Below are 26,383 nucleotides of genomic sequence, written 5' to 3'. Positions count from 1 at the left end.
AACAAATAGGACATGATGAGATGATACTACTTTTGTGATTGCTGCCTGTGGGAGACCCTGATGCAGAGCAGCCAGTTACGCCATACCCAGATTCCTGACCCACAGAAAATGTGAGGTCATAAATGTGTATTGTTATAAGCTGCAAAGTCTGTGGTAATTTGTTAGACACCAATACATAACTAACACAGGATCCAACCCCTCCCATCTCATTTCTGATTCAGAGCCCATCTCCCCTACTTCCTTAGCTTCCTGCATTGATTACATTGTCTCACAGCTGTTGGTTTTCCTGCAACTCCCTACCTTGTAAGCTTCTTTTTTTAAAAAAAAAAGATTTTATTGGGGAAAGGGAACATGACTTTATTGGGGAACAGTGTGTACTTCCAGGCCTTTTTTTCCAAGTCAAGTTGTTGTCCTTTCAATCTTAGGTGTGGAGGGTGCCGTTCAGCTTCAAGTTGTTGTTCTCTCAGTCCCAGTCGTGGAGGGTGCAGCTCAGCTCCAGTTGCTGTTTTCTCGTTGCAGGGACACCATCCCTTGCAGGACACCATCCCTTGCAGGAGTTGAAATGGCAACCTTGTGGTTGAAAGGACGCACTCCAACCAACTGAGCCATCGGGGAGGCAGCTCAGCTCAAGGTGCCGTGTTCAATCTTAGTTGCAGGGGATGGAGCCCACCATCCCTTGCGGGACTCAAGGAGTTGAACCAGCAGGTTGAGAGCCCACTGGCCCATATGGGAATCAAACCGGCAGCCTTCGGAGTTAGGAGCAAGGAGCTCTAACCGCCTGAGTCACCGGGCCGGCCCCCTTGTAAGCTTCTTGAGGAGAGGCACTGTGTTTGTCATTCCTTGTAGCCCCAGTGCAGATAGCAGGGCCTGGCATTTGGAGGGCACTGGATAATATTACATGACCCCCAGGGCTGGTTTGTGTACTCCATTAAGGGCTCCCTCATGGTAATGATGGTGGTGGTTCTTAAATCCTTACTGTGTGCCAATCACTGAGATGAAGTCAGAGATGTGTATTTTCTGTGATGACTCTGCTGCATAGCCAGGCTACACCACCAGGCAATATCCTGTGAAAAAAAATAAATTCTGTTCTTAAGATAGTTATACACAGCCTTCCTGATTTAAAAAAATTTTGTTTTGTATGGCATACATACAGAAAAGTGCACAATTCATAGGTGTACAATTTGATGACTTTCCCAAAGTGAAGACGTCTATGTAGCTACCCCAAGATGGGGATAGGGAATATCTCCAGCATCACTTGTGGCCCCTCCCAGCCACAAGCCTCAGAGGCAACAATCTTCCTAACCCCATCAACACTCATTAGTTTCGTCTGTTTTAGAACTTCCTATAAACAAAATTGTAGGCTATACTACTTTATCTGCTTTCTTTCGCTCAACATCATCTTTATGCTTTTGACTTGCTAAAACTCTTCTGGATTAAATTTGTAAAACAGTAACTGAAAAGGTTAGGAAGGAGGTGGAAACCTAGGATTCTGAGAAGCCGAGTATTATAGTTGAATTGTCCAAGAGGTGAATCACAACCTTCAAGAAGGAATCACAACCTTCTCTGTCCACCTTCCATCCTTTCTGCTGGAACAAGAAGGGAGCTAGGAGGGGGCAGGGGGCGTGGTTACAGTCAGGCGGGTTCCCTGTGGGGGCGGAGTCTTAGTCTGGGGGCGTGGTCCAGGGCCGGATTCCTAATGGCAGTTGGTAACGGGGGCGGGGCCGGGCCGTGGCTTCCTGTCAGCGCCTGCGGAATCGCCGTTTGACCCCGGAAGTGCCAGCGGTCTGGGAGCTGTCATCGTGGACCGCGGCGGCGGCGGCACAGCGCCGGTAGTGGAGCTGCCCAGGTGAGTGCGTGTCTGGGCCTTGTCGGATGCGGGGCACCAGGCCTGGGAGCAGCCGAGGCCGTGCCTCCGCCGGCCTCGGGTCTCCCCGCCTCCCCGGCAGGGTCAAGACTACGCTGCCCAGGGACCGTGAGTCTCCCCACCACCACCGCCACCGCCCTCGCCCCTCGAGACCAGGAAGTCTCGGGTTCAAGACTCGGCCCCAAAGTGACTTGAACGAGTCACAGCCTGCTCACCCTCCCCCCGGGCTTCAGTTTCCTTAGGGTTCATTCATTCGTTCAACAAATGCATGTCTAGCGTCGCCTACGTGCCAGGCACAGATCTAGGCACTTGGGATACAAGCAGAGCAAGACAGACTGCTCCTGCCCTCATGGGGCGTACGGTCTAGTGGGAGGAGCCAGACAGTCAACTGACAAGTGAATGCACAGGACAGTTTAACACGTGACAGTAACTGGGGGAGTGAACACTTTAGATAGGGTGGTTTGGGAGTGTCTCTGAAGAAAGCAATATTGAATTGAGACCAGAAGCCTGATGATAGAAAAGCTGAGGCAGCAGTAGCGCTGGGGAGGTGCCCAGGCCTTAGTGTAATTGGTGCTTGCACCGAACTCCCCTTCTAAAGAAAGCCCTGTCCTAACTTTTGGCTTCTGCTCTCCTGCTTGACGCTGGGGTTGCAGTGGGGGGCACAGACACTGTCATGACCATCGTCCTTATCTTTTTGGAGCATAGAGTCTAGGCTTTGCCTAGTTAGTTTCTTCCCATACTTAAGATGAAAACTCAAATCTTCCTTGACAACCTTCCTCTGTCAAGTCAGTACTCCCTGTTGACTGCTGTCAGAGCCCATGGGCCTTACCTATATAGCATACATCATGGCAGTAAGTTTTACTTGTTTGTATGACTATTTGATTCTTAGCTGTCTTTCCCTTAAAGGCTGTACGTTCTATAAAGGGCAAGACAGGTCTGTCTGTTCTTTGCACACTTTAGTATTCTCCAGGCTTTCGTGCCTGGATAAGAGGTGCTTAGAAATCTTTGAGAGGATAGATAAGACAATTAACAAGTCTTTGCTCAGTGGTTCCTAGGAGGTGTCTCTTGCCACCAGGTATGGTCTTCTCTTTTTGACCATGTCTCTCCTCTACTTAAATGATTCTTCACTGCCTTTAGATGAAAGGCCAAAATCTTTAGCATAGCATTCAAGGCTTTTTTTTAAAAAAATACTGCGCCTCTCTTTTCTATCCAACGTCTTCTCTGCACTTCTGTCATCCCCTCCCTGACCTTGTGTTTTCAGCCATGTCAATGTCTTCCTCTTCCTTCAAAGACACAAGCGCTGAGCCTTCGCTCATGCTTGCTCTTGACCTAGAATTCCCTTTCTTCCCGTCTTTTTCTCCTATTCTTCAACAACCTTGTAGGTCACCTTCTCTGTGACATCCTCTTTTTCTCTGCTGTGCTCGTTTTGGAAATTGCCTGTAATAGCTCTAGCCACACCAAATGATAGTCATTTGCATGCCTAGGACCCAGAATGTATTCAGTCAGTGTGCACTGACTAAATGAGGATGGCCAAAGTGCTCTGCCTACCGTTGGGACTTGAATAATGACAAGTACATTTTATTGAGTGCTTATTATGTACCAAGTACGTATTGAACAGTAGCATTGAGTACTTCTCACATCAACTGTAAGAGATTATATACTATTATCATCCTCATTTTACAGACGAGGAAATCAAGGCTTACAGAGGTTAAAGAACTATCTCAGGGTCTCAACGTGGATAGGCAAAGGTGGAGCCAGAACTTGACCCGTGTAGCAGAACTATAAACCTCTCCTTCAACCACCACACCAGCCTACGCCTGAACTGCCCTTACAGGCACTGGCTTGTAGGAGTGGATTTTTTTCTGAAAGCAAGTGCCGTCATTACGTGTCTAGGCCTGGATTCTGGGGCCTAGAATTTAAAGGGTGGAGAGCCACCTCCTCCTTATGACTCTTTCCCCACCCTACGTGCCCACAGTGGACATTCCCACTATAGTCTTTGAAGGTAAGTGGAAAGAACTGGGCCTGTGATTCATTTAGACTTCAGCACTGGTGAGCAGACCACTGATGTTTCCAGCTGCCCTCCCAGCATTGCTGGGAGGTTAGGAAAGAAATATTTTTAGCATGTCCAGCATAAGAGACCCACGTGCCAAGACAGAAGAGCTGGGTTTCAGTTTCAACTTGGCCACCAATGTATTTGCTGTGAGCATATCAGGGCCTCTCTTTGGACATCTGTGCATAATGATCCTTGCCATCCTTAACTGGGTTGTTGTGAAAGGCTAGTAAGATACTAACTTAATTAGAAATAACATACATGCAACAGAGGCTATTATCAACATTTTGCAAAGATGAAAGATGAAAATTCACGCCAAGCCCCTTTTATGACTTTGACTTGTGATTTTTTTCAGGCCACCTCATGTGTGCAGGGACAGTGTGTCTGATTCACCGAGATCCTAGAGCTGAACAGGCCTCAAAGACTAGACTGACTGGTCCTCTCTCTTTACAGTCCTCTAGAATAGATATCTTTAGTCTTTAAAACAGCCCATGAACTACGCAAGGTTCCTTGTAAACTAAGCTGCTTCCCATCTTATGTTGGCTCTTGCTGTTTCGTCTGCCTGGGGTACCCCTCTTCCCTGGCCAGTCTCCTATCAAGACTCAACTCAGGCTCTCCTGATCGTTGAGACCCCGCTCTAGAAGAGCTTTCCCAACAGTCACCAACCCCCTCTCCCCCTGGCAAGCTCAACTACAGTGGACTCAGTCCAGCAAATGGTTAAGAGCCAGCCTGCTTCGCCAACTACTAACTGAGACATTGGGCAAGTTTCTTATCTTCTCTTAGCCTCTAGTTCCTCATTGATAAATTGATAATAATAGACCCAACCTTAGAGTTGTTAGGAGCATTAATAAATGTAAAATGAGCTAACGTGTAAAGTGAGTTAATGCTGAGAAAAGCACTTAGAAGAGCACTAACACATGATAAGCACGTTGCTCCTGCAGCTATTGTCATTTTTATTTTTAGACGTAAGCTCTTTCAGGGCAGAGACCCTGCCTTATCGGTCTGTGTTCATAACCCCAGGGCCTGGCCTGATATTTCAAATATGGATATACACTGGGGGTGCCAAAAAAATGTATACACGTGACTTGTACTCATTTTTTGTTATCAGTATATATTGAGGGTTACAATTTTAATACAGTTTTTTCCTTTCTTAAAATGTGTATACATTTTGGCAACGTGTGCGTGCGTGCGTGTGTGTGTATCCCATGTAACTCATGGATGTACATGCCCCTCAGCTTATCTGTGAGGGCTCAGAAGGTGACAGTTTCCTCATCCTAGCCTTGGTATATCTGTGTGTTGTCATTGCGACTGCTGGCCTTTTATGGCATGTCTTTTAAAGGGCCCAATTCACTTCTATTCCATGATGCAGCCAACATGCATGTCCCTCCTGTGGGTCAGGCCAAGTGGTATTGTGAGAAGAGCATTGGATGGGAAGATGGGAGACATGGGGTCTGCCACTCACTGACTCGAAGGCCAGTTTAGGCCTCTGTAGAAAGGAGCTTGCACTGGCAAGTTTCTATGAATTCTGCCGTCCTTGGTCCTTCTGTTCATTCATATCATTCTTTCCTGGAGCCTACAGGGATCGTAAAATCTCCACGTATTCTACAAGTGAGGAAAGGCCCATGGCTTCAACCCTCAAAAGACTTAAAATTTGGTTAGAGTTATAAGCAAAGTGTCCTCATGTTCAGTCGTTCATCAAACATTTGATGAGGCTGCCTCTTTACCAGGCTTGTGCTGGTCATGGAAAGGTAGCAAGAGGAGAGCCTGGGCACTGTCTTTACAGAGCTCACAGGCCATAGATAGTCTAGGTGCTTTTAGCCAGTACCTCTCAAAGGGGGTGGGAATATATCAGGAGTCCCCTGGGGCGTGGGTTCCTCCTGAGTGGAGATCTACTGTTCTAGGCCAAACAAAGTCACTTCAGTCTGGATTAGTAGGTGCAGGACGCTGGCCTTCAAGACCCACATCAGGAGCCCCCTGAGGCCAGAGGTTGAAGCTTCTCCTGGGATCAGCCCCAGAGCAGGCCCCCGCCACCATGAGCCTGTGTGTCTGCCCTCTTCTTCCCATCCATATTCCTTTCAGGAGGGTCCCGCAGCACAATGTCAGCTCTGCCCCTGGACCAACTCCAGATCACCCATAAGGACCTGAAGACAGGAAAGCTGAGGACTTCACCAGCGCTGGTGAGCCGGTGCCATGAGGCCGTTCCGCCTGATATTATCATTCTTGCAATTTCAAAAGCAAAAAGTAAATTCCTTCTTTATCTGTTCCAAGGATGACCTGAGGACCACAGTCAGTAATTCAGTAGCTGGGACACTACTAGGTCCTTCTAGGCCCAGTGCAGAAGTTTCTTTTCCGAGCAGCAACTTGAATTTGAGTAGCATTTTCCATGTCACTACACCACACCTTCCCCCAAAGCATTTCATTTTGAATCAGAGTCTGATGGCTAGTTCTGACTAGCCTGAGCTGGCCTAGAAATGGATCTATCCCAAAGCCGGGTTTGGGTATTTGACCCAGCAGGAGGTGTTCAGGTTTCAGGCAGGCTTTTTTCAGAGCTATCTCAGCTGCTATCCACACTTCAGCACTTGGGGGGAACACTGATTTCAGAGGTCGAGCCGTCTTTTATCTCAATGGGCTAAGAAGTGCCACGTACAGACTCGGCAGGGCTTGTGAGACTGAAAAATAAGGAGGCTGTGAGCCTGCCGATTACCATTTGCAGAGTGAGATTAGAGCCACGGAGAGGTGCCAGGCTGCTGAAGAAGGAGACAGACACAGGGACGGGTGTCCCCATACCCGCCTGCTGTTTTCCCAAGAATATGAGCTTACTGGAACAAAGCAGGAGGAAGTATTTTTCTGGGGGCTTGAGTCAAGTCGTGGGAAACAAGAGCTTGGTGTTTTATTTCCTGATTTCTGGGTGGCTTCCTATTACTTCCTAACTACTCTCTAATAATACCTAGTACTTACCATTTATAGAGCACTTGCTCTGGGCCAAACCTTTCTAAACACTTCACCTGGATTACCTCATTTAAGTCGCACTACAGCCCTATGAGTAGGTCTTTTGGTTGTTCCAATTTTACAGGAGAGGAAACTGAGAGTTCAAGGTCACAGAACTAGGAAATTTGGAGAGCCAGGATGTGAACTCATCTAGGCTGGACCCTAGAGCCCATATCCTTAAACCTCTCTGGTATAAAGCCTCTTGTTTCTGTGTAAGGAAGATATTTATCAGAAAATCCGGAACTGTTCTGTCCAATATGGTAGCTGTTTGCCACAGGTAGCGATCGAGCACTTGAAATATGGATTGTTCAAGAATGAGGAAATGGATTTTTAATTTAATTGTAATGAATTTAAATTAAAATGGCCCCATGTGGTGAGTACCTGCCTTGTTGACCTGCGTAGGTATAGAGCAGTTCTATTAATTGCAGAAAGTTCTATTGGACAGTCCTGATGGAGACTGGTTCCTTGAGTGGCTGGGTCTGATTTTCCACCTCAGTCCTTCCCCACGTACTTAACACCTGGGTTGCTAGACTGTGGGCTCTGTGAGAGCAGGGACCTGGTCCCTTCCCTTCATTCTGGTTTCCCAGTGCCAGGAAACATTCAGTAAATGAGTCAAGGACCCCAGCCAGGCTTTGTGACAGATACTGGACCTACAAAGAGAAAAGATGTGGTTCCTTCCCTGGAGGGGCCCATGGTCTGAGAAAAATGCAAACCAGTAGCTTCTCTACAGTGTGATCAGGGTTGTGATAGAAAGAAGTCCAGGCTGCCACATGAGCACAGAGCCTGGGCTGCTGATCCAGACCGAAGGGATGTGTGGGGGCAGGGAGGTCTTGGGGGTGGTGGGAGGGCATGTGCAGCCAGGGAAGGCTTCCTGGAGGAAGGCGATTCTGAGCTGTGTAATAAAGGGTGAATAAGCAGTAGCCAGGCAGAACGATGGGAAAAGGGTGGACCCGGCAGGAGGACCTGTGTGCTGTTTTGAGAAAGCCTAACTCATACACCAACCACCAGTCACTTGGGGTAGAAGCAGTATCACAGAGTTAAGGAGCATGGGCTTTGTGTTAAATCTCACACATACTCGGCTGTGTGACTTTGGGCAAGTCACATCACCTCTTCATGCCTCAGGATCCAAAAAGGATGATAATAGAACCAGCTTTGTGGAGGTGGCTATGAGGATTAAGTGAAATATCTGAATTAGCACTGTGCCTAGAACACAGTGAACACTCAAAAATGATGGTGACGACAACAGTGACAGTGACAGAAGCATGGAATGGAGGGTAGGATGGAAAGAGGGATAAGCTGAGAGACAGCTAGCTGACTGATCAAAGAGCAATCTTGTTGGCCACGCTGAAGGGCGTTACCCTGCTGGCCACTGGAAGCTCCTGAAAGATTGTCCTGAGGCTTGGACCCAATTTGTATTTGTCTCTTTAATCCTAACTTTGGACAAGATCTCTAGCTAAGGGACAGCCACCCCATTGCCTTTGCAGGGTTATAGGTAAAGCTAATGTTTATTGAGTAGCTACTGTGTGCACAGCACATACTTTGTGCTATGGAAGATCCAGAAGAAATGAAGTCTTGGGACAGAATGAGTGAATGAGCTTTTCAGGAGAACAAGACTCATGTAAGTGGGGCATTTGGGAACAGTGCAGAATGGTTTCTTATCAAGATAAACAGAATGGAAGTGTGATGGGCAGAGAATGTTGAGAAAGCTTCACAGAGCAAGAGGGACCTGAGCCAGGTTTGAAGGGTGGTAGATACAGCTGGGCCCTGCTGCTCTCTGCCTTGAAATCTTCCATGGCCCCCATTACCTACTAAATAAAGTCCCCACTCTTCAATTGGGCATTCAAGGTCCTTCAAACACCTGGGCAGTATCTGGTCCTTCATTACCTCCATTCATTCCTTTGTCCAGGCAGTAAATGCATTGGAGAATCTGCTCGATGCCAAGCACTGTTCTAGGGACTGGGAATGATGTGGTGTGCAAGGCTCAGACAGCCTCCGGAGGTCTAATGGGGGGGAGACAGAGAAGGCAGACGCTCCCTTTTTATATAACTTTACTGGGGTACCACTGAAGGACAATAAACTGCACATACTTAAAGTGTACAGTTTGACATCTGTACACACCCCCAAATCCATCACCATAATCATGATAATGAGCATTTCGACCCCTCCCAGAAGTTGTTTGCGCCTCTCTGTACTCCATCCCTTCCTGTCTCCCCATCTGATCTGCACTTTGATGAAGACCCACAAGTGCTACCGTCGGGGAAGCACAGAGTGCAGGTGCTGGGAGAGCGCAGGTGAACCCCTAACCTAGTCGGGTGGAGTCTGGGAGACCTTCTGGAGGAGGTGAGGTCAGCGCTGGGGTGGAAAGGACAAGCAGTGAGACCAGGGTGACACATGGTACCGTAGGTCATTCAGTAGGTTGGCAGTGTAGTAAGCTTTGGTTCAAATCCTGCCTCAGTTGCCTCCTTAGCCTTGTGACCTTGGCAAAGTTCCTGAAGCTACTGAGTCTTTGTTTCCTCCTCTGTAAAAAAAAATAAAAATAAAAAAAATAAAAAATACTATCTTTTAAATAGTTGTAGATTAAAAATAAAAAGAAAGAAAGAAAGAAAAGAAAGGCTGTGGGACATAACCTACTCAGGAGCCGGCCCTCATTAAGTGGTGGCTTTTATTATCATTATTCCAGTGCTCCCTCCCTCCAAATCCATCTCCCACACGCCCTGTGCCCTTTATTTCTATGGCCCATTTTTATACTCCATAAAGATGCTCTTCCTTCCACCTAGAAATCCCCATTGGCCAAGGCCCAGCTGAGATGCTGCCTGCTCTGGGGAGCTCGCCGTGCCTTGTCCTCCAGACACAGTTAATCTCCCTTTGGCACTCCCAAGGTCCCTCTGCCAGGTTTGAGCTGTCCCTTCTTCTGTTTTGTGCTCACTTGATGGCTTAGATGTGCGTCTTCCGCTCTAGAGCATGGGCTCTGGAAGCAGAGCAGATGCTTTTTTTCTGTGCCACACCTCAGCGGGGTACCAGTCAATGTAAGGAAGGTAGATTCTCCGTGGTGGAGTGTCTGTTCCAGAATGGAGGGCCGTGCGTAGTAGCCTGGCCTGAGAAATGGCCTACGAGGTAAGGTGTCAACAGATAGAATTGAGGGGGAGCTTGGAAACCAAGGAGATGAATTTAGGTTCTAGAGAGTAGTTTTGAACTTGTTTCAGTCAGCAGGATTTCTTTTCCAAAAGATTTGTACCTGAAACCTCACCGTATAAATTCCGATTTAAATGGGAAGGGCCCTGAAGACCCACCCAATAGGTGGTCCCTGAGAAATCCCCTGTGGAACTCAAAGACTCTACAGTGTGAAAACTTGCGTTAGGCAGTAGGGAGGCATAGGTGGTTCCCAAGGAGCCTGGCCAATCCGTCGTGATTTTCCTGTCCCCTCTGGACTGACAGGCCTGGTGGTGGGTGGATTGGGGTTGATAACAGCTGAGACATTGCCCGGCCTGCCTCCTATTACCACTTCTCTCTGAGAAAGCAGCCCTTATGTAGTCAGAGGAGAAAAGTGAGCTCATCGTCTCTTCTTTATGGTGAACAAAGTCAGGTTTGTTCCTGGCAAAGTAGAGGTTGGAAGAGAGAACTTGTGATTCTCGGCTGGGACCTGCATTACTTGATTGGCATCTTTTCTTTAAAAAAAAAAAAATTACTGAGGTTCTCTTCTGATTATAAAAAAGGTATAGCATGTTACATACAGAATGATGCGATTTTTGTAAGAAAGACGAAAACATCTAAACAAATATAAGATGTGGGTATCTTTTATCTGTGAACGCCTAGAGAAGGCCTGCAAGGACACTCACCAGATGGAACAACACAGGGACCGGGCGTGTGTCCCAGGTGACTCACCTTCTCTATAGTGTAAGTTTTTGGAAGAAAAGATGCTCAGGTCTCACTTGTATAATTAAAAAATAATTTAAAAAGGAATACATGTTCAATTTTTTTCAAATTGAAAAATGTGTTCAAGTCGTAATCCTCCCCACCAGAGATAACCACTATTAGCTTTGGGGGTGTTGTCCCCCCTTTTTTCAGCTTGTACCAGTATGTGAATGTGATATATATATATACATATATATATATATATATATGTATGTATATATATGTATATAATATACATATATATGTATAACATTTTTAAAAATTCAAAAATTGATTATATAAAATAGAGAGGTTTATATCCTGCTTTTTCTTCCTTTAACCTAACCTTTCACCATGTCTTTAAATATTTTCCAAAAAATATGGTTTTTAATGCCCGCCTAGTGTTCCCTGGATGCAACCAAGCCCCTTTGTTAGAGACACTTGGTTCTTTATGCTTAAAGCTCCTTGGAGGGTCACCGGTGAGAACAGCCAAGCGTTGTCATTGCTGTGGGTTGGCAAATGGGCCCTCGCTGACTAACCTCTGCCACGTTAACACGTGGTTTTTGGATCCGTAGCACCCCGAGCAGAAGGCAGACCGGTATTTTGTGTTATACAAACCACCCCCTAAAGACAACATCCCCGCCCTAGTGGAAGAGTACCTGGAACGCGCCACCTTCGTAGCCAATGACCTCGACTGGCTCCTGGCCTTGCCTCACGATAAATTCTGGTGCCAGGTAACATTCTATCAAAATTAACGCTAAGACAAAGCACATGACATGCCGTTGGTTGGTTGCTGTTGTTGTTTCTTTCCCCCCTAGGAGATGCTTTTTTCTCTACTTCTTTCACTGGATCCTTAACAACAAATTGTGGTTTGGATTACTCTGTCTTGTATCACAATCTTAATGATGTTTACACACCGCCTTCCAACGTGTCATTTTTAGAAACTTGTGTTTAGCCCTCAGCTCATTCATACCTTCTTGGTCCCTTGGGGTTGGAGTGTGTGTCACAGGCCAGGGCTGATGGGCTGTGAGCCCTTGCGCAGTCCACCCACAAGTCCTTGGGCCTCAGGGACAAATCTTTGCTCTCCTCTATTGCCTGGCTTAGGTTATCTTCGACGAGACCCTGCAGAAGTGCCTGGACTCCTACCTGTACTATGTTCCCCGGAAGTTCGACGAGTGGGTGGCCCCATCCCCTGAGGTTGTTGACATGCAGAAGCGCCTCCATCGAAGCGTTTTTCTCACCTTCGTCCGCATGTCCACTCACAAGGAATCCAAAGTAAGCCCCTGATCCCGTGACTGGTCGCCACTGACACCTAACACCTCTGTGCTAGACTCTCTGCCTCTGGGAAGGGAGGCTCTGAAAATATCGAGTTTCCTCTTGTCTCCCCTCCGCCTTTATTCCCACCGTTAGGGTAGAAATCTGTGCCACCTCCCTTATCCTCTAATTCACCCGGTCAGTCTGCATTACACCCAGTGTTTTCATCAATGGGAGCCGAGGGCCCTTTGCCAGTTGACGCGTGACTGCCTTGTGCGTCAGAGGGTGAAAACACTGATTCTGATTTTTGAAAGGAACTTGTATGTGCTTTTTAAAAACCTTTACTGTTCCCCACCCACCAATTTTAAAAACAATAATGCTGTCTCTAAACAATGCAAACATTACAGAAATATTTTAGAGATAGTGAAGGTTACCCACAAAATCCCCTCCCTCCAAAATAAGACTTGTTAAGGTGCATGTTCCTTTGGGGATTTTTTCCCTCTCAATAGGTGTGTGTGCATTGAGTGTATTTATTTTTAAAATATTTATTTTTAGTATGGAACTCTTCAAATATACACAATAGTATAATAAACCCCATGTACCCATCACTCAGCATCAACAATTATCAACATTTGCCAATCTTGTTTTCTCTCATCCCTTGAGTTTTCTTTTTTTCCTGGAGTATTTTAAAGCAACCTCAGACGTCACGGTAATTTACCCATAAATATTTAGGAATGAATCCCTAACAAACAGTTTTATAGTTCTTTTTACATTAAAATGAAGAATGGCTCTTGCTCTAGGTCAATATATAAGGCTCAGACATGTCCACAGTGTGGATGGACCTTCATTTATTAGCCATTCCCCTGCTGATGGACCTGAAGGTTGTTTCTTGTAAGTTTGCTATTACTTCACAATGCATCTGCTTTCGGAATCTCTCATCCTTTCTCTGCTCTGTTCCTTAGGATCACTTCATTTCCCCTTCTGCATTTGGAGAAATCGTCTACAATAACTTCCTGTTTGACATCCCAAAGATCCTGGACCTCTGTGTGCTCTTCGGAAAAGGCAACTCACCGCTGCTCAAGAAGATGATAGGTGCATAGGGCGCGGGGCCTGGGGGGGATGCACAGAGATGGCCCCCACATGCCAAACTAGAGGTTCCAAAGGTGGGCGCCTCGATGAGCACAGGGGCCTTCAGAGCAGCAGGGGCAGGTGGGGGACATGACTTAGATATGTGTGTCAACTCTGAAAGAAGTGACTGGGTAACAATGAGGGAATGCAGACAAAAATATATACCTCATGGTCCCTCAAGAATCTTGGAGTCTTAGTAGTAGGCCGTGTGTCAAACAGTTGAAGGAGTGGGGATGTTTGCTTCGGTGATGAGAGGAAGAATAGCAGTGATAGCTCACCTTTGTTTGAGTGCTCACGGGGGTTCTGGGTACTCCTCATATGTTATTTCAGTTGATCCTCACAGCAGCCCTGTGACATGAGTGCTGTCATCCCCATTTACAGATGAGAAAACTGAGGTTAAATGTAGGGGACTTGCCTAAGAGGCCATGACTAATCCATGGCCAAGCTGACTTTCAGGCTCTTGTTCTTTGCCACTCCCTGCATCAGAGATGATGGAGCTGCCTCAAAAATGTCATGATTAGCATCGTTGCTGAGAGCAGATGGGGTCAGAGTTCAGAGAGGACTCTTTGGGTTGTGAAAAGAATGACGTCAGCAGTTGGAGCCTCTCAGGAGGCCATGGGCTGGAAGTTTCAATCCGAGACAGAAGCTTTGTTGGGATGCCACAGAGGGAACAACACCCTGTGAATGGCAGCTCATGGCATTGGGCCCAGCGCGGAGAGATGCTCACCCTGGGCAGCCCTGTCAGCCCTCTTCACCCTGAGATTCTAGGACACAGTCTTCCAAACACCCAGTTAGCCCTAAAAATGGTTTGCCTCCTTCCTGCCTTTTTCCCCTAATAATAAAGATACTATGTGTTAACTTAGAAAATTTTGGAAGAATACAAAGTATAAAAATGCAAGAAAGCTGCTACCAAATTCCTGCACTTAGAAACAATCACTTGGTGATCATTTCCTCTGTGTGTTTTTAAAAAACATATTAGAGCATAATGTACATGAAATTTCATATCCATCTCTTTCATTGGAAGAACGTCTGGTTTCTCATTCATATCTAACTATTGCATGATCACCCATTAATTTCCTTTATTTCCCAGGGAAAGACCCTTAATAATTTTACTGTAGACTGAGAGGAAGGGGTGAGTGAGCAAAAGCAAGCATGATTAGTTAGAAAAACAGTTATTAGGTCCGTTTGGTTAGAGTGGAGCATTCTGGGAGACGGGGGAAGGGGAAGCTGGGGCCAGATCAGGGAGGGCTTAATGCCAGGCGTTAGCACTTGGTGAGCCATATTGCTTGGTGGCTAAGAAGGTAGGCTACAGAGTTAAACGGCTCAGTTCACACCAGAGCTCTATTTCTGGCTATATCACTTATCCATTCTAATTGGCTAATTGTCAATGAGCCACTTGAAGCCTCCGTTTTCTCATCTGAAGAATGGGAAAACGAACACTATACCTACCTTGTAGGACGGCTGTGGGATTTAAACATGAGGTGGTGCTCAGCACAGTGCCTGGCATGTTACAGGCACTAGGTCAGTCTGAGCTCTTACTGTGAGGGGACCATGGGAGTCTCTAGGAGCTTAGAGCAGGGGGAGGAGCCATCTGGTAACAAGGTTAACCCGGCAGCACATGGGTGGGGAGGGTGGTGACAGGAGGCCGCATGAGAGCCTGGTGCTTCAGTGTGACTTTGAAGGTGAGAGCCTGGTTGGGCTGCCCGGGTGGAAAAGGACCTCCAGAAGGCAGAATAAAGCCGAATTTAGTGAGGTCAGCTGCGGGGAGAAGTCTTAATGATTCTGGGGGAAACATGTCCGTGGCAGAAAAAGGGCCTTTGGGAGGTGGGGGGAGTGGGCTGTGAGTAGACACAAGGTCACGTTATGTCTGTCGGGTCTAAGATGGCTGTGTGGCTCCAGGAGGAGGTGACAGCTCCAGACGGGCGAGAGTGGATTGAGAAAGCTCTGCCTGCTGCCGGGGTTCCTAATCTTTTGAATTACTGACTCCGTTGAGAATCAGGTGAAAGCTTGCCTCCAGAAAAATGTGCCCTCTTATAGATTTTGAGGTGTTTTAGAATGTTCTCATGCCCATAAGGAGAACCCTAAATAGCTTATTAAGGAGAGCCCTTTCGTTGGCTCTTAGAGGCTGGTTAATGGAAAAGAGGGCAGGACCAGGCATTAGGAGCCCCTTCATTGTGTGTGTGTGGTCTGTGTATGTTGGGGATGGGTATGGAAAAGGGGCCTGTATACACACACACACACCCATGCAGCGCGAAAGCTCTTTTTCCAATTCCTGAGCAGAAGGCACGGCATGGGGGAACCTCTACTTTTCTACCACATAAGCTATTGAGGCAAAGCAGAGCAGCTGGAAGAGAGTTGACAAGGGAGAGAAGGAGGGAGCAGGGAACTGGCTGATTGTCCTTTGGGCAGAAACCCGGTCCTTACCCTGCTCCCACTTCCACTCTCCCACCCCCCACTTTTTAAAACCTCCAGGCCTCTATGGTATATAAGCCAGCAATTTTGAAAGTGGGGCCTTTCAGTTAGATTCTCTTAGAGCTGCTTTGCCAGAGCAGGAGTACATTGGGCCTCGGCCCTACTGCAGACGTCACTGGCACAGACCTATTTGGCAATACTTTCCATTCACCTTGGGTTTCTGAACTGCTTTAGTCTGAGGAGAGACATTTCAGAGAATGCCATTGCTGTCCCACGCCTTTTAATTATGTCTTTAAGAGATCAGAATTCCAATCTTCACCATCATTGGAATCACAAAGGAGAATAAAGGGACTCTCAAGACCCCAAGGGTAGATTGTGAAATGTGATCTCTTTTGATGCTAGTAAAATATCCCTGCTGCTCAGGCTTAAGCACTGGAAGGATTCTGGAGGTGTGCCTTCCTCCATGCCGGGTGGTTGGGGTGTGGAAGGGACCATGTTGTGGCCCTGGGAGTTATGGGAGACCTCCTGATGGCTGGATCAGGAGGCGCTGCCTGGAGAAGGTGACACCTGTCTCTGTCAGACCTAGCCCTGGGACGTCCCTCCAGACAGAGGGAGGGGACAGGGCTTGTTCTCTGAGGTTGAGGATGGTGTGAGGGAAGGATATAATGCCAGGAATGGGGAAAAGCTGGCTGGGAGATGCCAACAGAGGCCAGATTTCACAGGGCCCTTTGTGCCATGGTCAGGAGTTGGGACTTGATCTTGAAGATACCAATAGGAGGGTTTTCTGAGGAAGAGCAGAGGTTGGTGGAAACAGCTTAGTCACTCCTTGTCTGTCAGGAGTAGGAGGTGAATGCAGATGGTCAGGGAGCACCTGCACAGGTTGTGGGATCAGCACCCATCTGGAGGTGGGAGGGGCTAAGCAATCGTGCTGATAGAACTCAGCTTTCTGGAATCAAGGAAGGAAGCAGCATCCAGTAAAGTGTTTACAGAAAGTCCAGCCACCTAGCGACTTGCTTACTCACCCAGCTACCCAGTGCCATCTGGCCTTTGATCTCATTCATTTACAAACCTGTGATGGGGTGAGGGCTGCAGGGTTTTCAATAAGGAAACCAAGGACAGACCTGCCCAAGGACAGAGGACACCTAGAGTTCAGAACATCCTGACAATCAGCCAGCCTCAGATCCTAGGATCAGAGAGGGAGGAAAAGCCCTGGCCTCTTAAGGGTGTTGGCACTTCTCACCGACAGGTCCGCCAGCTAGCTCTGATTCTCCCTCCGTCCCTTTGCCATCTGGGCAGCCAGGACATTTGGTTTTCTGTCCCAGTTACCATATGCTCTAACCTACTCACTCACAGCAGCAGCACTTGGACATAGTAAACTCTCAGAGAGGAGCTTCAATTTACAGGAGCAACTGCACATGTGCAGGCTCTATCTCTAGGTCCCTCACAGGGCCTCGCTTCTTGGATTGGATGGATTAGAATGGCTGGCATATTCAAACGCAAAGAGTGGGAATTACCAGAGACATTTCTCTTTAGAGTCCCCCTACATTAATGGAGGCGTGGTTTGGCAAGAATCTTGGATTGCAGCATTCAGGTTTCTTGAGCAAAGAGATCATATCTCCTCATTCTCCTGAATGACTAACTCCCATTTCCAAAGCCAATGCTGTCATACAAGGCACAGTGCCCAAGTGTGATCACTCCCTGGGGACGTCAGGGGTTGCTGGTTTGACCAGGGCAGGTCTTTTACGTAATTCGCTAGGCAGAGGTGCTTAAAGGGTTAAATTGTAACAAGCAAGGTCTCTCCCCCACACTGGGAAGTTTCTAGGCTGGGCCAAAGCTCTGTGCCAGCAAGGCCTGGGGCCAGGGCTGCTCTCGGTCATACAGGCTTAGGAAAGGGGAGAAAGGTCACAGAGAACATGCTGGCAACCATGTGTAATGTGTCCTCTCCACCCCTCCCCTCTTTTCCCAATTTCTGCCTTTCTCTCACTTTTCAGGAAACATCTTTATCCAGCAGCCAAGTTACTATAATGACCTGGATGAAACCATGCCTACCATCCTTCAGGTACCAGCTCTCAGCCTTGCCCAGGGGAGGGTGAGCTTGGGAGGCAGACCACCTCCCCACCTAATGGTGTCCCTTGACTTTCCTGAGCCTGAGGAAAATGTTTACTATTCACCCCCTCTGGCTTCACTCATCTCCAGCTGGGCTCTGTGTTCTGTCTCTTACCACACCCTTTGAATTCATTCTTTCCTCTCTTGAGCAGGATTGAAATCTCAGGAAGGTCCAGTACTATACTCACACAAAAGAGTTTGGCTTGCATTTTGTGGTGTTTGCTGACAGCTATAAGCCTCTAAGGATATGGCTGGAAAAGAGTTATGTTTCTCAAATAAGAGCTTTAAAATTTTACGCAATCGTTTTCTGAAATAATAATATTCATTGTAGAACATTTGGAAAATATAAAAACAGGAAAAGGAAGATTAATATTCCCCCACAATCCCATCACTAATAAATATCCACTGTTTACAGTAATTTAGAATGTAGTCGGCCTTCTGTATTCCTGGGTTCTGCATCTGCGGTTTCAACCAACGGTGGATTGGATCATGGATCGAAAACATGTTTTAAAAAGAAATTACATTGTTGCTGACGTGTACGGATGTAGTTAGACCTGTGATGGTTGCATCTGTACCAACTGTGTCCATACTTTTCTTTCTCGTCATTATTCCTTAAACAATACAGTGTAACCGCTATTTACATAGCATTTACATTGTATTAGCTATTATAAGTAATCTAGAGATAACTTAAAGTATATGGGAAGATGTGCATAAATTGTATACAAATACACCGCCATTTTATATAAGGGACTTGAGCATCCACGGATTTTGGTACCGCAGAGGGTCCTGGCACCAATCCCCCAAGGATAACGAGGAAGGGCTGTGTAGTTAGTTACACACTAAGTTAAAGAGTTACAGATTTTACCACAGGCTTTGCTCTACCCTCAGTGTTCATTTGTCGTTTGTTTCAGTATGACTCCCATAAATGCCATCTACAGGGGATCCGAAAACATATTACATATTTCTGCATGTGTATCTTACATATTCATTACCTTACACTTGCCCAGCCTATCCAGCCAGATGACATCTGCGGGATCCTGGGGGCTTCACATACATTTTTGTCTTTTTAATCCTCCCCGTAATTCTGTAAGAAGAATACCCACATCATCTCTATTTTATACTGTTTCCACTCTGACCCTGCTGTCTAAGAAGGTTATTGTCTCAGCTGGTGGCCCAGGAACATTGGCATAGTTTCCAGGGTCAAAGGCAGTTTTCAGATTACCCGTCCCTGGCTTCAGGACAGGGGTCCTAGCTGCTGGCTCGACAGGATGTGGGAGAGTCACCTCTTGTGTTTCACAGGTCTTCAGCAATATCCTCCAGCACAGTGGTTTGCATGGGGACGGGGCCAGCGCCACACCCCAGAAGCTCGAGGAAAGGAGCCGGTTGACCCCCAGCGACATGCCTCTCCTGGTGAGGTTGCCCTTCAGCCCAGCCTCTTACTGGCTATTAGAGGACCTTCTTCTTAGAGCAGCTTCTTCCCCTGCTCATGGCCCCCTTTCCCAACTCCGTAAGCAGCTATTCCCATCACATTTAGAACATTTTAGTAGGCTTTCATGTATCTCGGGGAGCTTCATTTAGGAAACAGTGGAAGGAACAGGGAACTAGAATTCAGAGGAGTGGGGTTTAGTTCAGTTCAACAGGTTCATTCGTGTGTTATTCATTGAGCCCTTCATGTATTCAGTGAATTTGTACTGAGGAGTCTCCAGCATGCACGATGCCCTGCGCTGAGCCTTCTGGGTAAAGCAGTGAGCAAAAGCAGACATGGTGTCGGCTCCCATGGAACATAGAGTCTCATGGGGATGACAGACAGAGTGAAATATTTCAAGAGCCTGGACATGTGTCAGGCCCTGTGGTAAGCACAGGAGATAGAGCAGGAATGAGGCAGCTGTGAGCTTGGACTTGATGGGAAAACAGGCATTTAACAAGTGTTGCAGAACGGGGCATGCCATGTGCTGTGGGAGCAAGTCTTTTTACCCCTCTGAACCCCAGTCTCCTCATCTGTAAAATGGAGATCCTAACAGCTGCCCAGCTCATACCAATTCTCATGAGTTATCCTGACAGTCGGGAAAGTGTGCGAGAAAGCACTCCGTGTTCTGCATACCCTCTTCAAAATGAAGGAAGAGTGTGGGCTTGAGATTCTTGTCCTTACCGGGATGTACTTTCTGTACGGGAATACAGGCATTGCCTTTAGAGTCAGGGGTTGGGTTTCCTTCAACTTAGAAGAGAAACCATATTATCCTAGAGCCAGAAGTAACCCTAGAGATAATACGGTAGCAAGACCTGAGGCTTAGGGAGGTTGAATGACTTGCCCAAATTGTGCTCCTAGAGATGGACCGGCCAGGCTTTGCCCAGGTCTCCAGTGTTCTCTTCCCCCCGGAAAGCATCTGCCTGTTGGGGGCCCCTTGGCTTTGTTGTCTTAGTCTCAGACCCTCTACAGAGCTGTAAAAGGCGGGCAGAAGAGAATAATGCAGTGATTTCTTTTGGCAACAGGAATTAAAGGACATTGTTCTCTACCTTTGTGATACCTGCACTACGCTCTGGGCCTTTCTGGATATCTTCCCTTTGGCTTGCCAAACCTTCCAGAAACACGACTTCTGTTACAGGTACTGCGGTAATTCTGGCTGTTGAAGTAGAGATTCGAGTTCACATCTTCATTCAACAAATATTCCCTGGGTGCTCAGAATGTGCCAGGCCCTCTTCCAGCCTGAGGACACAAATGCGAAGAAGACAGATAAGGCTCCTGCTTGTCTGGAGCCTGCATTTGACAAGCACTCCCATTTTGGACTAAGAACAGGGTAGGGGAGTAAAAAAAAAAACCAACAACCAAGAATAGGGCAATTTCAATTCACTTCTGTTTTGTTTCAAAGCCCTTATCCTGGGCAAGGGCAAGAGAATAATAGACAAGAAACGGTCTGAGGATTTCCCCACGTAGTCTAGGGGAGAGCGCACACAAGAAAACAAGCAGATGTGCTCACATGTGGGGCTGGCGGTGATGGCCATATTATGAAACACAAAGGAAGGAGGCAAAACCCTGTCTAGTGAAATAAGAGAAGGTTTCATGGTGACCCCTGAACGAGGTCTGGTAGAATAAATAGGAACCTTCCAGACAGAGAAAAGTTGCAGTGGCAGGAAGGGTGTTCTAGGCGGGCAGAATGAAACCTGCAAAGGCCCAGAGTGTGTTCTGGGTAGAGCCAGGATCAGAGTGCAACATGCAGCCATGGGTGGGAAGGGAGACCAGGGCAGCAGGAAAAGGTGCAGGTGATGAGCGGTGGCTCTAGGGGAATCGGTGGCAGTCAGATTGTACGGAGCCTTGAATGCGCTGGCAGGGATTAGGGCCTTTATTCTGTAGGTAGGAGGGAGCCACTGGAGATTTTTGTCTAAAGAAGTCATAGAAAGATCCTCTGTGATGAAGAAAAAAGTAGAGGATATGGGGCAGGAAGGGAGACCCTCTTTGCCCACTTAGCACATGAGCATCTGTTCCTTGGGCGGGGAGAAAGGCCTGCAGGGCGTGGGCAGGTCATGTGCATGTTGCCTGGCAACAGCAGGGCTGGCCTGTTCTCATTAGCCTCTGGCTCTCGCTTTTGCTAGGCATCTTTCCCCACCATTCAAAGGAGCTTCTGGGAGCTGCCCAACTCCATCCACCCAGCCTTCAGTCCATTCAGTTATTTACTCACCCATTCAACAAAGCACTGAGCTAGCGCTGACGTGTGCCAGAGATGGCAGCTGATGCTCTGACCCTTCTTGGGTCTCCTCATCTCCTGAAAACCAGACATTAAGAATGATCAGCCTCCCAGAGAATGTTAGAATAAAGCGCCGATCAACACTTTCCCAGAAGAAAGGGTTTAGGATGAGACTATAGCTCTCCAGCTTTTTAAAAAGTTGTCTTTTCTCATAGTAAATATAGCAAATACTTGTATAAATTTGGAAAACGCAAAAGGTAGGCGATAAAAATCACTATGAGAAATCCTGTGATTCTTAGACTTTTGTACCCTTATTATTTTCACTTCTGATAGGCATTTTCCCATTTTGTTAAAGCATCTATCTTCCCAAATGTGCCACAGACTGCTTTTGAAAGGATCTTTGGGGACGAGGAGAGATTTTTGGAAGAACCGACTTTCCTGCAAGGGACAGTGGAGGCAGGGGAGTGGTTCCACCCATCTCAGGGTGAGGAGGAAGAAAGGAAAACACTTTTGACTGCCAGTGACACTGACTTTGGCAGTGACACTGCCTTTGACCCACAGGCAGCCCAGGGCTGGCTTAGCCTGTTCAAACTGTGCTGAAGGCTAAGAACTGAGCAAATGCAGCAACCTCAGTGCCGGAGAACTTTCTGCAAGGGGTTACAGTCACCAAACAGCTCTTTCTTTAGCTAACCCCCTCCTAACAACTTTCTCCTCCTTACTCTTGAGTATATACTTGAGTATATCTGAGTATATTTTTCTCTGTCCTTTAATTTTATGAATGAATAATACATCCCCATGGTTCAAAATTCAAAAAGTATGAAATGTATAGTGAAATCTCCCTTTCTTCCCCAGTTCTGTTCCTTGTACACAACCATTATCCTTAGGGGTGTTTTTTTTGTAGAATTTTCCAGAGATATGCATATAAACATGCATATACATATGCATACATGCATGTTATATGTCACCTGGCCCCTTTCAAAAATTTAATGCTGGCAGATGAGTACTCTATGTACTATGCATTTTACTTTGAAAATTAATGTATGTCAGTCTATAAAGCACCCTCAGTTTTTGGTATGGCTGGGTAGAATTCCATTGTGTGGAATACTAGATCCCATAGATAGACCTTTAGGATTTTTTCAATTGTTTGCTATTATAAAAAAAAGGCTATAAAGAATAACTGCACACACATCGTTTTGCACCTTTCCAAGTATTTCTAAGGAATAAATTCCTAGAAGTAGCATTGCTGAAACAGATGGTATATGCATTTAAAATTTTTATAAATCTTGCCAAATCACCCTCCACAGGAGTTATTCCAACTCACCCTCCCACCAGCAATGTATCCTGGCAACACCTGAATCTGTCTGCGCCAAACTGCCTCTCTGTCTTCTGGGTGCCACGCTGTGGGCTTAGTAAAGCCTGTGTCTTTTGGCCTAGTTTTACCCTCTGCTACTTACAGTACTACCTTAGGATAGAAGTTGCCAGAAGCCAGCCAGGTGATGGACAAATGTTTACAGAGTACCTGCTACAGATTCAGCACTGTCCTAGGCATATAGGCTGTATTACTGGCTTTGGAAAGCTAAGGTGTTCAGAGAAAGATAGAATTACACCACAGAAAGAGGTAGCTGCATTTAACGTTGCAAGGACAACATACTCTGAGTGCTGTGCCTCTAGTTCTGGGAAGGACACATCACATGGGTGAGCGTGCTCAAGAACCATGTGGCTGGCTTAATTGAAAAACAAAACAAAAAAGAAGCATGTGGCTGGAATGAAGAGTTTAAATTTGAGTTGGGAGGGGGTGGGTGTGAGGTTGCCGAGGTGAGAAGTAAGGCTGGTTACACTGTGCCAGGGATGGTTGTGCCAGAGAGTGGAATTACCATTTGATGTCAGGAGGTAGGTAGCTGCTGGCAGATTTTGAGCACAAAAAAGAGTGACCTTGTGTTTGTTTCTCAAACTTCAGTGAGTCCTGGGTGACCCTCTTGTGACTGTTAGAATGAGCCTGTCTGGGCCTTGGTTTCCCATCTGAATGGGGGACGTGGCTGCAGGTCACTTCCTATGAGGCTCTTCCTAGGACCAGCCACAGTAGGACAATCTGGTGTGAGCTTGGAGAAGAGCCAGGGTGGTTCCAGGAGAAAATTGTGGCGACAACTTGGAGCAAGAAATGGGTCTTCCTGCTCCCTTGGGTTTGCTTTGATTTTTCAAATGAAGTGTGGTATTTATGAACGAATCAGGCTTTGACCCATGTTTGCCTCCACAGACTAGCTTCCTTTTACGAAATAGCAATTCCTGAGCTGGAGTCTGCAATGAAGAAGAGGAGGCTTGAAGACAGCAAGTGAGGCGGGGACAAAACTCTTGAGGGGTGTGGGAGAGAGAGGCCTGAGCTCGAGCCCTGCCCTCCCCGGCTCCAGCACCCCCATCTCTAAGACAAGGCGGTGGGACCAGGACCATGCAGCTTTGGCTGCTGTGTCCCTACCTAACAGCCTCCTGGCCCCTGCATCTAGGCCTTTCCCCCTCAGCTGTTGGTCCAAGCTCTTGTGAACTGGCCCACTGGTTCCTGACCCACTGTTTGAACTGAGAAGTGGCCCTGGAACCAGCCGGCCTCTCAGAGCCTGTAGCCTTTTCCCAGCTGCTAACAGTGAACTATGAGGCCTTCTCAGCCCTGGGTATGTGTAGGGGCAGAGGAGGGAGAACCTACAACTGCTGGGAATAAGCTCCCTCAGTGCCTTTTTGTCTCTCATGTCTTTCTTTTTTTCCTCTGGCCTTTAAAGGCTGCTAGGTGACCTGTGGCAGAGGCTCTCCCATTCTAGAAAGAAGCTACTGGAGATTTTTCACATCCTCCTAAACCAGATCTGCCTTGTCCCCGTCCTAGAAAGCAGGTAAGCCCTTGGGAGCCCCCACCCAGGAGGAAGAGCCCCCTCCCTCAGCCCAGCAGGGGTGTTTCCCTCATTTGATCTTCCCGCTCCCCTGCTCCGGTTTGCTGAGCACAGGTGAGAAACCAAGAAAAATGCTTTTCCTCCAGCTGGCCAGAGGCCTCTCACGGGCTGGGTGGGGTAGGTGGGGAAGGGAGCATCACAGCATCCGCCTTGAGTGTTTATTGTCTTCCCTGGTGTCCTGTTCCAGCTGTGAAAATATTCAGGGCTTCATTGAAGAGTTCCTTCAGATCTTCAGCTCCTTGCTACAGGAGAAGAGGTGAGAATGGCTGAGCTGGGACCAGCAACAGGATAGGCTCACGTGCTCTCATCTGTCCCCACAAGACCTTCTACAATAGAGCCCCGGCCATAACCACTCCAGCGTAAGGTTCTGGGATCTGTGACTGGGCAGCAGACACAGGCAGTGGCCCACAGCAGACCAGTGCTCCTGTGGCCCTGCCCTGTCCCTCTCATCAGGTCTCTGGCAGGTTCCTCCGGGACTACGATGCACTCTTCCCAGTGGCCGAGGATGTCAGCTTGCTGCAGCAGGCCTCGTCAGTGTTGTATCCTTCCGCCACAGCCACCGGGATGGGGCTTAGCCCGGCCAGGTCAGAGCTGGGCTGCTGGCCCCCGGAGGAGCAGGGGGAGGTTTACCCCAGAACAGGTCAGCTGGCTTGCCCTAGACCTCCGCCAAGGCCCCAGCCTCTCTTTTTGAAGGAGATGACAGCTCTGGTCCCCAGAACAGCAGAAGTACAGTCCTGCTTTCTCTAGGTGTTTACTGAGTATCTGGGCCTGCATTACCAAGGTGGACTCAGTCCCTTCCTCATGACCTCACTTCAGGGCGAAAGACTGACAAGTAAACAGGCAGTTAGCTGGAGTGTCCTATGGGAGAAATTCAGAGAGTGGGAAAACCAGGGCAGGCACCTAAGCCAGCAGAGCTTAGGCTGCGGGTCTCACATAGAAGTAAAGTCCAAGCTGAGAACAGCAGAAGGAACAGATGGCCAAACCTCTAGCGAAAGGTTCCCAGTGGATGGAGGACTGAGGGGACCCATCTGAGGAGCCCACAGACATTATGTGTAGATCACATGGTGGGAGTGGATGGGGTCTAGTGGGAGGAATTTAGGATGTGGCAGATGAGCGGGGGACGAGAAGACCTGCATGGCCTTCGGCTCCGCTCTGCAAGCACTGGGGAGCCGTGGGAAGGCATAAAGCAGGGAGTGACAGGGTCATTTTAGATTTGGAAATGCTCCATCTGGCAGCGGGAGAACAGCCTGGCCAGGGACCTCTGTGAGGCGCAGGGGTTGGTGAGGATGCCGTCACTGGCAGCTAGGCATGATCGACAGGTGTGTGGGATTAGAAGTGGAATGGGGGAGTCAGGGCAACGCCCAGAAGTGGGGCTTGACAGCGCCCAGGGTTATTCAGAGGGTCGGGGGACATGGAAGAGCAGGCCCTTGGGCTATTTTGGTGGCTAGGGAAGATTGCTCAGTCCTTTCTCAGAAACAGCCCCTGGGCCCCCAGCCTTTGCAAAAAGCCCTCAGCTGGTTGGACAGGAAGCCCAGTGGCCAGATCCCTACCAGGCCCTTCTCCTGAGTTGAGGGTCGGTACAGAGGAGGCGCTGTTGGCTTGTCCAAACACCATGTCCCCAGATACTCCGATGCCAGCCCCTAGCCCTGTCTTTACCCAGAGCTGCTTCCTACTGAGGGGAAGGTATTGGGTTTCAAGGCCAGTGTGGCAATGGTCCAGCCTGTTTCCCCTGGCAGTCCAGGTGCCCATGACGCCCACTGAATGCAGCCCAGACAGCTCCTGGCAGAAGCCATATGATCAGATGCTGGAGAGAGCCTAAGAAATTATGCTGCATCCGAGCTGAGGAGACAGAGAGTGCACCTGAGAGAGAGAGAGACCCCTTAACACATCCTTACAGAGACGAGACACGGACTGCCTACATCCTCCAAGCAGTTGAGAGTGCGTGGGAAGGGGTGGACCGTCGGAAAGCCTCAGATGCTAAAGACCCACCGCGGGCCGAGTTGCTTAATGGGGTCATGGCAATCGCGGAGCCAGTCAGTGCACCGTCATCCCGTCCAGAGAACTCGGAGGAAGAGGAGGT

General features: G+C 47.9%; 1 protein-coding gene across 4 annotated transcripts in view; it reads left to right on the top strand.

Moving 5' to 3' along the window:
• Positions 1 to 1,763: 1,763 nt before the first annotated feature.
• ASCC2 (activating signal cointegrator 1 complex subunit 2) overlaps positions 1,764 to 26,383 on the top strand; it is a 39,289-nt gene continuing 14,669 nt past the window's right edge. The window contains exons 1-13 of one of the 4 annotated variants that reach the window (XM_081037711.1): positions 1,764 to 1,846; positions 5,994 to 6,091; positions 11,369 to 11,527; positions 11,898 to 12,068; positions 13,010 to 13,139; positions 17,579 to 17,646; positions 18,993 to 19,103; positions 20,184 to 20,296; positions 23,628 to 23,702; positions 24,139 to 24,246; positions 24,491 to 24,559; positions 24,768 to 24,842; positions 26,201 to 26,381. In XM_081037711.1, the coding sequence (XP_080893837.1) occupies positions 6,011 to 6,091; positions 11,369 to 11,527; positions 11,898 to 12,068; positions 13,010 to 13,139; positions 17,579 to 17,646; positions 18,993 to 19,103; positions 20,184 to 20,296; positions 23,628 to 23,702; positions 24,139 to 24,246; positions 24,491 to 24,559; positions 24,768 to 24,842; positions 26,201 to 26,381 (1,341 nt within the window). In that variant the 5' untranslated portion in view covers positions 1,764 to 1,846; positions 5,994 to 6,010. The remainder of the gene's footprint in view (positions 1,847 to 5,993; positions 6,092 to 11,368; positions 11,528 to 11,897; positions 12,069 to 13,009; positions 13,140 to 17,578; positions 17,647 to 18,992; positions 19,104 to 20,183; positions 20,297 to 23,627; positions 23,703 to 24,138; positions 24,247 to 24,490; positions 24,560 to 24,767; positions 24,843 to 26,200; positions 26,382 to 26,383) is intronic. The other 3 variants (XM_081037712.1, XM_081037713.1, XM_081037714.1) reach the window with 3 other exon arrangements.

The sequence above is a fragment of the Rhinolophus hipposideros genome (assembly GCF_964194185.1).
Source record: "Rhinolophus hipposideros genome assembly, chromosome: 24".
NCBI lineage: Eukaryota > Metazoa > Chordata > Mammalia > Chiroptera > Rhinolophidae > Rhinolophus > Rhinolophus hipposideros.
The sequence above is the reverse complement of the archived record's forward strand: the minus strand, read 5'-3'. Positions and strand labels throughout refer to the sequence as shown.